General features: G+C 44.9%; 1 protein-coding gene across 3 annotated transcripts in view; it reads right to left on the reverse strand.

The window, feature by feature from the left end:
* The window catches only part of INSC (INSC, spindle orientation adaptor protein), a 118,568-nt gene that overhangs the window by 1,531 nt on the left and 104,102 nt on the right, over positions 1-12,935 (reverse strand). For all 3 annotated transcript variants that reach the window (XM_006904746.1, XM_006904745.1, XM_006904744.1), the window contains 3 exons: positions 10,304-10,370; positions 6,026-6,181; positions 4,442-4,518 (listed from right to left, as the gene is read on the reverse strand). In XM_006904746.1, coding sequence (XP_006904808.1) covers positions 4,442-4,518; positions 6,026-6,181; positions 10,304-10,370 — 300 coding nt within the window. The remainder of the gene's footprint in view (positions 1-4,441; positions 4,519-6,025; positions 6,182-10,303; positions 10,371-12,935) is intronic.

Below are 12,935 nucleotides of genomic sequence, written 5' to 3' on the forward strand. Positions count from 1 at the left end.
AGGATGCTGAAAACGCGAGACACTAGGTTATCCTGAGTACAAGGCAGGCATAGAGCTCATTACTTAAACATGAGAAGTAACTTACTGTTGAGAAATCTCCAAGCTGGTGAACAGAGGATGACTTAAGTTTGTTATTAAATTAACAGGCACTGCCATGTCCAAGCTGGATAAAGGAGAAGGAACATGTGCCTCTGGGCACATGGGCAGGGTCTGAAAAACTAGTGGCAGGAAGTAGACTCTAGGAGACTTGTCTCTAACTAGCGTGTCCTACCTCTTCCAGGGTATGACTTCCCCAAGGGCTAAAGAGGCAGACTCTGTGGCACTTTCTGATTCCTCTCGATCCAACTGGGAGAAATAACTCCATTACCCTTGAGTTGCGTAAAAAGAAGCCAGGAATCATTAGCAGATGAGGATGTGAGGACTTTACATCATCAGGGGTAAAAATAAAGCAAGAGGGAGAGAGCGGGGAAGAGAGACAAAGAATTAGAAAACAGACCTGTGAAGAGAGAAAATGAGGTAGAAGAAAATAGCAGAGAGACAGAGAAAAAGAGACAACAGCAAAACAAGAAGGAAATATAGAAACGAAGAGAAAGATAAACCGGTGAAAAAAATGAGAACAAGCATGAAAGCGAGATGGAAAGAGAGATGGTAACGAAGAAAAAGAGAGTACCCTGGGGGTCGGGAAGATCACAGGAGAGAGATAGGAGGCGGTGAGGAGGCCAGATGAGGAGGGAAGAGAGGGAGTGAGAGAGGGTTAAGGGAGATAAAAAGAAGGACAGGAAGGGGAAAGGGAAAGAAGGAGAGAGAAACTCTGAAGAGAGGAGGCAACCTCTAGAGAAAAGCAAAACAAAACATGAGAGAGAGAGAATTAGAAACTGACCTTGTTAAGGGTGGAAAATTTTCAAGGGAGCAAACTAGCTAAGTCAGCTACAGGGAAGAAATATCTTTAGATATCAGGAGTTTTCCTACTTGCTTGTGTGTGGTTTAGGAAGTGTATTGTATAAGATATGAAGGTGGCCAATGTCTGCTTCTGTAATCCATTCACTTGTTAATTAAGGGTGTTGTTCTGGGCAAAGATATGCTAACAGCCAATTTCCACTTCTGTAATCTGCTGGCTTGTTCAGGAGACCACCAGATTATGGTCTTAAGCTTTATCAGCTGCCTCCTCTGAAAGCTCGGGGCTGATCTCCTCTAGCCCTGCGTGGTAGAGAGTCAGTCGCTGGCCGGCTAATAAAGGCTCATAATTAATCTCAATCAGTTGCCTCCTCTGAAAGCTCGGGGCTGATCTCCTCTAGCCCTATGTGGTAGAGAGTCAGTCGCCGGCCGGCTAATAAAGGCTCATAATTAATCTCAATTGGCTCCGTGGGTCTCAGAATTGTTCGCGCCATAACAACCTGAAAAAGCATAGAGGCAAATAGACACCCTTATCTCCCCAGGGTCCTCAGAAAGTCTGCAGGACATGAACCCAAATCATCGGGAGCACCCCCTCCTCAGTGTACATGGGCTCAAAGTACCTCCATCCTTCTGAAGCCTTTCTCTCAGCCTCTGCTTTCCTTGAAGGGTTAACAGCCAGTCATCCCAGGGTCTCATGCCCAGACAGTCTGAAAACACCCCCATAGGAAACAAGTCCAGCAGCTCATCGACAGCCACTTCATTAAGGAAAAATCATTTCTGTTTGCAGGAGGAAATCTGCACTGCCACTTTCCAGACATAGCAGAGGATAATTGAAATGTCCTCCCTCCACCTGAAGAGGCTTGAAACTAAGGTGGCCTTGGAAATGGGCAGGAGAGGTAGCCTTCACTCCATCCACCAAGCTGGGCTCCAAGTGGCACCAGGCCCTGTGGTGGCAGGTGGGGCCAGTGGTGGAAACAAGTCTCCAAGTCCCTCAGCCAGGCCAGAAACAGTTACTGAACCCAAGGTCCTATGGAAGTACAAAGAACAGGAAAAAGACCCTGACCCTAAGAAGGTTCTAGGTTGAAGTGGGGGAGGGACCTATAAATCTCCCCCATGAGCCAAGGCAGCAAGACCTGGGCCATAAGACATGGGAGCAGAAAGCATGGCTGGAAAGGAGATGGCCTGGTCAAAAATCAAGACCTGCCGTGTCAGGCAGGCCCGTGCTTGAATTCCAAGAGCCTCCCCTTTTAACACTGGAACACCGGCTAACAACCCGCCTCTTACCGGGGAAGACAAAATCCAAGCTGGCAGGCCCAGGTGCACACTGTTTGCTCCCTGTCTTTGGGCACGGGGAGCTCCTGGGAAGCTTCATGGAGGACAGAGATTTCTATCTGAGCCTCGAAGGTGGTACTTGGCAGAGCTGTAGAAAGGGCATCGGCTTGAGGCAAAGGCCCAGGCTGGACAGGGCCCAGAGGCAGTGGGAAGCCTTCAGAGCCCAGGGGTGGGTCAGAGGCCAATGCAAAGGGCTGAGCACGCGGACAGTAGGCCATAGATCATGGGGAGCCATGGGAGGGTTGTTTATCGAAGTGTCAAGGTTGTAAACTAGCACGAGGAAAATTAGCCCAGCAGTCACATGGAGGATAGATTAGGGAGGGAGGGGCTCTCTTTAGCCTCCAACAACTCATCTACAAGGAGAAATTTAATCCCTTTTTCACTGCAAAGCCCTTTAAGAGATCAAGGATAGTGGCCAAGCCCTTCTGCGTGCTGTTCTTCAAACTAATAATAAAAATGCAAAAGGAATCATAACAAACCCACAAATCCAAATGGAGCTTTATAGTTTTCCAATCTTTCCTCAGGGCCTAGTCAGTGTCAGGCAGTTGCTGGCTGTCCGAGCTTTGAAGATAAATGGTAATTGGGACCAATTATTATGTGTTCGCCAGCTATTAATCTCTCTCCATTTGACTTACTAGACCAAACAGAATTAAGATCTGTGAAATTGGATGAAAAAAATACATCTTTACATTCAACAACCTCTAACTGAAACTTAGCCTCTTTTTCAGTTGTGAATGTAGCAATAAACCCTGAAGTCTCAGCAATCCCTGTGACTTGTTCACCAGTAGAAATCACATACTTCCATATCCTATGACAGTTGTTGTAGATACCTTCAAATATCATTGACACTCATTACCAGTCAAGGGTACAATAGCTCTTATTTAATGTATTTATTTAAAAGTACATATAATATATATCACATGTTTAAATACTCTAATAATTATTTTAATATAATTGGTTTCCTTTTTAATTCTATGTATTTTGTTGTATGCATTTAAAACATTATACTGAGAAAGGTTCCATAAGCTTCACCAGATCAACGAAGGCCCCAAAAAGGTTAAGGTTGTTCTGTAGATACCAGAATAAAAGCCTTATGAGAGCAGAGATTTACCTTTTTTTTCTCTCTCTCACAGCAATATCCCTGTAGCCTAGAAGAGTATATGCTATCTAGAATCACTTAGTAAATATTTACTGAATATAATTTATAGCACTTAGGGAACTACTCAATGTCACACAACTCATTAATGACGAAACAAGACAGGTGTATCTGACCGTAATGCCCTGTTCTTTCTATCACCATACAGTGCCCATCAGGAGCTTCCAAAAATAAGATGAGTTCAGTTAAAAAAAAAGACAGGTGAAGAGGAGGCTTTACTGTGAAATAGCTTAAGGGACCTCTAGATCCATCACTTCTGTCTTGCATATTTTGAGGACCAATCAAGGATCTGGCACTCCCTTCTGGAAGTAAAATGGCCTGTTTATACAATGGTTTCCCTGCTCCTTGATGCTTCCAACTAAAAGCTGCTCTGCTTTGGAATTCATTACAGCCAAGGCAGGAAGGAGTGCAGAGACGAAGCATGCATTTCCCCATCTGGTGCTACTGGATGAATTAATGAGTACTCCAAGCATCAAGAAGTCGAGTGGGGACCTCCCAGGATGCACTTGCTTGGTTCAGGGTGAAGATCCTGGTAGCTGGCTGACTCTCTGTCCTGTCCTATTGTCTCCAGTCCTATTCTATAGAGGAAGAGAGAGCTGCAAAGCAGGAAGAGCACCAGCAGAGAGGCTCTGTCCAAAGAAAAAGGAAGGCTTTTCTCACTACATCCAGCTAGGAAAAGGCAGAAGACTTCTATACCCTAGCGCCCACATGCTGCAAGCACCATGACATCACTAACAGCACCCAGCGTTCCTCCAGCCAGCCACTCTGGTTTTGATCACTGTTAAGATTTCCTAGAACCTCAAAGGTTCATAGTTACTAAGCATGGGGGAGGGGTTCCCCAGTCCCCCATCTTTCACATATATAACCTCATGTAATTTTCTTCATAATTTTATGAATTAAGTGAAATAGTATTACTATTATCACCATTTTATAGAGAAAAGTTGAAGCCCAGAGTTTAATGGCTTACCCAAGACAATCATGGCATAGCCAGCTTTTCCTGGCCCCTGGTCTACAATCCCAAAACCCAGAGAGAAATCTGGGGGAAGACTGAGAACTCACCAGGCAGGCCACGAGCACGGCGTCACTGCTGTTCCTCTCAGAGGGTGACCGGCAGAGCTCAATGAGGCGGGACATACCTGTGTGAGACATGGGGAACCTCAAGCCCTGGACGGGGCCCAGCCCTAAGTCGGAGGAGCTCTCCTCTCTCACACACAGCTCTCTGCATGGAGGTCTGTGGAAACAAGTGGTTCCCAGGGTCCCCCTCAGCCCAACTGGCTGGGGAAGGGAGCTGAACGCAGCTGGAGGAGCTTGTGGTGGAAACCTTCTGTTCCCTCAGGTGCAAAGAGACCCTGGTGAGGGTCAGGATGAGCTGTGGCATCTAACCCAAACCTGGAAGATCTAGAATACTTGCCAAGACTGAATTCAGTTAATATTACACCAAAAGGTAGTATGGGGCTCTCTGAGAGATACTTCTGTGTAGGTACTTCTGATTTTACCAGAGCTATGTTTAATGTTTATATCTTTATCAGTGTAACTGCCCAGTACCTTTTTTCCCCCCAATTGCCTATCAGTCAGAAAATATATTATAGCTAAAACTACAGAGAACCACAGATTGCATTGGATAATGTTGTCTAGATCTTTACAAAAGAAAATTAAATAAATGACTTTGCTTTTGAATGCAAATTGAGTTTTTCACTCAAAAAAAAAAACAAAAAAACAAAAGAACTCATTATAAGATAGTAATAAATGGTATACAGTATAGACCATTCTGTATGTTTAGCCTCCATAAAGTCTTTACAAAGCTGCAAGGTTCTGCTGTCCCAGGACCACCTCTTGTTGTCCCTATGTCTGTATGATAGGTGACACTGCCAGGCCCATTCTCATGCCTCTACCTGGAGCACCCTTTCTCAGCCTTCACATCAGAATAACACCTCAAACCACAGCTGAAGACTCATCTCCTTGCTAAAACACTCTTTGACTCACTCAGATAAATGTAGGTTACTAAATGTGCTATGGCCATGCTTTGACCATCACTCTATGACATCCAAGTGCAAATGTTTCTGTCGATATCTGCCATCCCATTAGGGCTGAAATCCCTGTGGTCAGGACAATGTTATGGTCAGTGTTATATGCCCAGCGCTCAGCACAGAAACTAGCATAGAGTGGGTGATCTGAAAACATTTGCTGGGTAAATAAGTGACTAACTAAATGAATGAGCGATTTAATGAGTGAATTAGTAAATTAGTTAATAATGAATAAAGTAATGAATGAGTTAACGAATGAGTAAGCAAAGGATTAATTAATGAGTGAATGAACAAATGAATAAATGAAGGAGTAAGTGAATAACTGAATGAGTGAATGAATGAGGAAATGAATGAGTGAATGGGGTCATAATTAACAGAAAGTCTGCAGGTGAGTCACCATTCTGGCCAACTTAAACCTCTTCAGGTCCTTCCACTATCTTGCTTCAGCCTCAGGTTATAAACTAGACTAGGGGCTGCGTCCTGAGCCTCTACCCCAGCATTTCCCAGCACTCATGGTGGGGCTCACCCCAGCCAGCTCTTGCTCTGAGTCCTCTGTCGCCATTGCAAAATCAGGGCTGCTCCCATCCCCGAGCCCCCAACTCCAGCCAGCACCACTTACAGCTCAGTCGCACAGCCTCCCGTGCCACATCTGGGTCTCGGCTGAGACGCGCCAGGGTCACTGCAGCCTTCTGCTGGACTCGTTCACAGGCCGCCACCTCAGCAGGGGTCCCAGACCTTGGCTTCTCAGACAGCATGCCCATAATAAGCTGGACCCCTGGGTGGAAAAAGATGAACAGTTGGTAGCCACCGCAGTTGGGAGACTTACCCTTGGGGCCAGCTGGATGGATGGCTGGAGGGCTTAAGCAAAGGCTGTCAGAATGACTTAGGGGGTTGCAGCCACAGTTTGGAAGCTGGATAAGGCCACTTCTTCTACTCCTTCTGCCCTGGGGGTATCTCTGATTCCAGGTACCAAGTCACTATCCTTGGGGACATTTGGAAGACATCCGTTTTAATTTTCTTAATGCTATTTCTGAGCTTTTACTATGTGCCTGGCACTGTGCTAAATGTCCAGTAAGTGCATGATTCCCTAAAACCTCCCAATAGCCTCATGGACTAGGTACTATTATAATTCACTCTGAGGCCCAGAGAGAAATGAAGGATCTTTTCCAGGGACATGCAGTAAGGAGCTGGAGAGCTGGTATCAGAACCCAGATAATCTGGTTATTCTCCATTAACTCTTCACCTCTGATGCCGGCTGCATCTGAGTCAGATCCAGAAGTGATGAGTCCCCCTGGTGGGAGGTGACCCCAACCTAGGCTGGTTAAGCAATAGATCAAATGTTTTAGAAGGGATTTAAGCACTAGAGGAGGCTGGAGTTGTTGGATTGAGAGATTTAGGCTTGAATTTGGTGAGTTGAGAAGCCTTCCCACTCTGCCCTGAAATCATATCTGTCTTCTGATTGTCCAGCAAACCTACACTGACTTCCACTACCACCTTGTGCCTTTGCCCATCTAATTCTTTCTGCAGGAGATGTCGTTTTCTCTCTCACTCTCCACCTAAGTTGTTCTCATCCTGCAGGTGGTAGTAAGAGTCCATCTTCTGTGGGAGGTATTCCCTAACTGCCCCAGCCCCTACACCCCCTTTCCTGTACCAGTGGCACTTGCCAGTTTGGAACTAAAACTAGACATGGCCCACAGATGCATTTTGCTTTGTTTTGTTGCTTCACACAGTGTCTAAAACATTTTATTAAATTTTTGCTAATATGAAAATTGGAAGATTTCCATAAAATCCTATTTCCAGCTTCTAAAAATGTTACTGCATGATCTGACAACACTGAGCCCAATGATTTGCTGAAGCTTATTATAAGTTTACTCTTTTAAGTCAGATTGATCCAGTCCCTGCTGAGCCCACATCATCCATTTCAATTACCTGTCTGGGTCCTGCAGGCATCTAATTTTGCAACCTCTAACTTAGACCAAAGCCAGAAGGGTCATTAGAGTTCTTCTAGCCCAGCCCCTCCCTCTACCCCATTTCACAGATGAGCATCTGAGGTCTGGAGAAAGGGAACGATTTCTCAAGTTCACACAGGGAGTCAGTTCCAGTTCAGTGCCTCCAACAAGTGACTCTGAATCTTACTTGACCCAGATGCAATTTCTAACTCTCCTATGTCCTCATGCACAAGGACTGTGAGTTAGTTATGGACCCTAAGACTATTCAGTCTTGGGGAAGGGCCATTTCTCTCTCTGGTGAGCTGTGTAAGTAAGTGCCCCATATGTCCCTCTTACAGGCTCAAAGGACTCTGCAGGCCCTGTCTTTCTTAGCCCTATTAACTCTGCCACCACACGCTCTTATCTTGGGGCAAGGTGCTTCTCTCTCAAACCCTCTCTCTGATCACTGAGTGAAACGTGGTCTTCAGGCTCCCTATGCCACAATGTCCCTAAGACAAGGTTATGGCTGTTAATGTCCTATGATATGCACATTATATTCTGTGGGGACATGAACAGGAGGAACCAAAATGACAACTATAGAAAGTACCACAAGCTTAAGAAATTTTACTAACTCATTCTGGTTAAGGTTCCCATAAAGAAGCTGTTTTCCCAGCTTTGCACCTGTAATCTGAAAAAGAATAGTTTCTCATATACTAGCAGGTAAGTGCCACAGGGAAAGGATTTTTGTCCACTTCCTGCATGTATATGTCTAAAGTATCCAGAATAGTAATCAGCTCAAATATTTGTTGGATGACTATCAAAGGAATGAATGTGAATATATTCACGTAAAAAGTCTTACAAATGTATAAAAACTAAGTTTTCTTTAAATATATACTTTATAAGTCTTATCTAGAAGAAGATAAGATGCTACAAAATTGAGGCTGCCTAGGAAAATCCAGAATGTGTTTCCTAAGTGCTGGCCAGGCTCAATGACAGAAATGTGGAGTTACAGGTTTGGAGACCAGCCCCCAGCGTCAGGTTTCCTTGCCAACACTCCCCAGTTCAGCCTCAGCCACTCAGGGAGAAGCATAACTAGCTAAAAGGCAGATAGTCATGCCAGTGGATTGATAAGAGCTTGGGCTGCTCTGGCCTGCCTCCTGGTGTAAGGATGACCAGCAACCACAGTCTCTGACCTCCCAGTATTGTCCCCTTCACCTAGCACCCCACCCCTCCACACACCCCATCACCACACTCACACATAATTTGAGACAGGACAGAGGGGGGAAAAAAATTACCAGGCTGCAGGGCAAGGCACATCAGAGTCTCATGCATCCTGGTAAGAGGACAGCTTTTCAAAGCCCAGCCTGCACACCAGGGCATGCCCTGTCCAGCCCAGGAGGACGAATGTCTTCCTGTGGCCTTTGGCAGTGTCACCCAGGAACATTGCTGATTCTAGAAGTCCTGCCTCACTTTTGTAAATAGTCTTTCCATCATACTCTTCATTTGAGCTCTGTGAGATTGCCCCTGTTTCCTGAAAGAGCAGATACACTTACTTAGCACAGTTCTCGTTCTGTGCTAGACACACTCCTAACATGCTTTCTATTAATCCTCACATCATCCCTAAGAGGCAAGTATTACGTTGTTCCGCTTTTGCATAGACGGATATGCATAGGTCATCTAGTCAGTAAATAGCAGAGCCAGGATTCAAACAGTCTGTTTCCAGTTTTCACAATCTTAACCATTATACCATCCTCCCTCTGCTGCATTATTTTATTGTAGATGTCAAACTTCTGTCATGTTATATCAACTATCCTTCTAGACTGCGATATCCTCTAGGACAAAGGCAAGAATTTACCTCTGTGCTCCTTTCTTTGTTTAGCATAATGCCAGGAACACAGTAGGTCTCAACAACTATTAACTAAATGAGTCCATCAATAGCATTTTGCAAACCATTAAATCCTCTGCAGATGCCAAATATTCAAATCCCTGATCCATTGGCCTGCTGACCACTTTGAGCTTAAGGCTCCAAGTCCTGAAGTAACATGACACAAATGACAGCCTCAGACTCCCAGCTTCACAAGGCTCAGGACAGTTTTTTACTATTAGCTCAGTCACATAGAATTAACACAAAATGATGTCTTTCAATTAGTAATAGAGCAATGGGAGATGGGAAATGTATATGCTTGTTAAAATTGTGGGGCAACCTGGGAGAAGAAGGTGTAATAAGAGCAGAGGCAGCTGGCCGGGGCTCCCAACTCACTCATCCTCATTAGCATCTGTGGTTTCCGACTGGTTGCTAATTGCTCCCTTATTTCCCCGTAACAGGAAGCCCTCACTACTTTGTTCCCAGCTGTAAGGTAGGTGGCTGGTCCTCCAGCAGGGACTGCTTAGATCAGTGCCAGGCCAATGAAACCTGCACCTTGGTGCACAGGAGAGCAAGTGGGAAAGAAATGCTCTCAGGTGAGGGGTAAAAGGATCCAGCTTGCCCCGACATGCTCCCTTACTCCTCGGGAACTTCAGCTTTCTACTAAGGCCAAATCCAATAGGATAGGAATGATTTAAAGTTGGGATGCATCTGCTTGTAGATTTTTACTTTTGGGATCATAATGAGAAACTTCCGTCTTCTCTTCCCACCATAGTGAAAATAGCAACTGTCACCCTCCTCCACTGGGTCTACCTCACCTCCTTCCCTGCTTTATTTTCTGCGTGGTACTATCACCTTCTGACATTCTCTATCTTTTTTTTTGTTCACTGTCTCCCAGTAGATTTGAAGCCCCATGAAAGCAAGCAAACATTTATGCATTGGCCCGGTTGCACACATAAGCACACATATATATGCTCATTCAATTGTAGAGACCCTCAGGTACAAATTTACATACCTCCATATAGGCCTTCACACAAACACAAAGGCACACGGTCCTGTATAGCTAAATAATCCATACAACATGCACACTGCTGAAAATACATACCATTCTCCTGAATGATGTCAGAGGCGCACTGCTCTAGGACAGACATGTTTGCCAAGATGGTCACAATCTGGAAAAGAGAATGAGAAGCTAAGAAAATGGGTACATCTGAGCCCAAAGGTGCTCTCTACAGACAACTGGGCCAGGGGCTACAAAGCTTTCCTTTAGTCTGTGACTCCTTACAGTCTACGTGGCCCATCCTTCCATGGTATTTTCTTTCATCCTCATGGGCTCCTGCCACATAGATGTGTTTCCCCAGTGACCTGATGCCCATTCGTCAGCATATAGCCCTGGGATGAACTGCAGGGCACTACTGGAGAGAATGGTGTCACCTGAGTGAAGATGGGGGCCCCCAATCATCTTTCTGAAGGGTCCTTCTGGCTCCAGGCCCTGAAATGCAGACAGAACTGGCAGGTTCCTGGCTAGCCCTAGCCCTGGATTGGGTTTCTTCCATTCTAGCTTTTGCCCTGATACTAAACGCCACCTTACTATGAACTTGAAATTAATGGGTGCTAAGGTCAAGTTAGAGAACATGAGTAAAATAGAAGGGCAGCATTACATCCCAAGCATCAGATATTATATGGAATCTATGAGAAAGTTCATGCTTAGCTTCATTTTACAAGTCTCTGGCCTGTAGGCCTTGCTTGTTGGTCATCACTGAAGGGCTGTGCCTGTAGTAAAGGAATGCTCACACCAGGTGGACAGTGAGCCTGGGTTATGACCTCATGAGCTGGGCAGCCAATAGCCCACCCCATTTGTACTCCCTGGCCTAGTCAAGGCTGCAGAGAGAACTCACAGCACAAAACTGGATTAAGGAATGGACTATAAAGAGACCCACTGCAGACCCCAAACCACTGGAAAATGTTGGAAACTTGGCACTTGTTAACTCAGATACTACCCACGACACTGCTCCTGACAAAACCAGCAAAATGAAAATCCACTCACTTCCATGCAAGCAGACAGTGCTCTCACGTGGTAATTGAAATGAACAAAATAATAATAAAAAGCACTTCTTATTGGCACAGACCTATCTCTCTCTCTCGAGGTTTCCTGTGGCATAGTGTAACTGGAGAACTTGCCTCCACCTCTGAGGTGGCAGTTGACAGTCTCTTGAGGACAATTTAGGCAGCTTAAATTCTGAAACTGGAGAATATCAGATAGTAATGTGATATTTACTAAGAAAGAGTATTGGCTAGATTTTAATTGGTTCAATATTGGCTTATTACCCTAGATAACAAATACTTGCAACAAATCTTTTAAACAAAACAGAAGTTGCCATATTAATAGAATATCTATTTCCCTTCTTCCTCACCAAACACGTGTTGAAAGAAATCTACATCTTAGGCTGCTGTGGTATCCACTAGTATGTGTCATCGCCTTCCAGCTCAGACCTGGGCAGGGGCCTGGCTAGGTAAACTTTACTGGGATGGGTTGCCCAGGGAGGGACAAAAGAATACCCCAAAAGCTTTACCTTAAAGGCAAGTCTGCACCGAGGGAGGAAGAGGGTCCTTTGGCAGAATGAAGAAAGAATTCAACACACATGCCAAAGTTAGAGTCAAAAGGAAAGTTTATTAGAAAAGGGGTAACACTCCACAGATAGAGCGTGGTCTCCCCTCAGAGACAGAGAGGGAGAGGAACCAAGAGAGGCTTGGAAAGATAGTTGAGTAGAGAGGGGCCAGGGGGTCAGGGAATTCAGTTTATATATCATTCTTTAGTTCCTGTGAGTGATTGTTTTAAAAAACTTTGTTAACCCATTTCCTTTGATATAGACATACAGTGAGGAAGGAGAAGAGTATGTAGCATGAAAAAGTAAGAATATGTAGAGCGAAAAGTCTGCTAGCAGTTCCCAGCCTTTAATCCATAGGTCCCCATGGTTTTATCCACAGGGAATGAATGATTTTATTTGTGTAGGGCAGCCACTTAAAGGCTCTGTTGTTCCTGTTTCCCCTTCCACAGGTGGGGCAATGAATGGGTTGTTAGCAATCCCCGTAGAAATCTTCCTTTGTTCTGAAGGTGTCCTTCTGGCCTGGCTGCGGGGCTGATCAGCATTTTGCAGTCTCTGAATGTAGCTTGATTAACATTTTAATTATCTTGCTACTCCCTACATTATTGGGAATAAGTCCTAGGAAGCCTCTCCCACCCGTTTAAGATTGTTAGTGTTTGTGGGCTGAGTAGAAGGAGTTAGAGGGAAAGTATAAGTTGAACATGCAGTTAAAAAAAAAAAAAGGAAGGTTTCCTAAGGGGCACAGAACTCAATCTTATGAGGAAAAAGATGCAAGGCCAAGTTCATGTCAGATTACAATTCATTTTACTTTCTCTGGTCTGTTAGCAGTAGCAGAGAACACGGCCTCTGCTCCCATCACACAGTGGCCGCTACAATCCAACCATCACCGGCCTGGCCTCTCTGAAAACACACCTGTTTGACATACAGATCCAAAAGGGAAGGAAAGGAGGAAGGGAGGGGAGGAGATAAAGAGGAAAGGAGCGAGGAAGGAAGGAAAGACAAAATGAAAAAGGAATAAGAAACCTTCATCCATCTGCAGCATCGGGTTCATTACACGGCAATTATTAGCTGAGCCACAGGCACAGGTAGGTCTTTGTGTCAGACTAATTTAGATCCTGTTAATGAAAATTA

The sequence above is a fragment of the Pteropus alecto genome, unplaced genomic scaffold, assembly GCF_000325575.1.
Source record: "Pteropus alecto unplaced genomic scaffold, ASM32557v1 scaffold120, whole genome shotgun sequence".
In the NCBI taxonomy this organism is placed as follows: domain Eukaryota; kingdom Metazoa; phylum Chordata; class Mammalia; order Chiroptera; family Pteropodidae; genus Pteropus; species Pteropus alecto.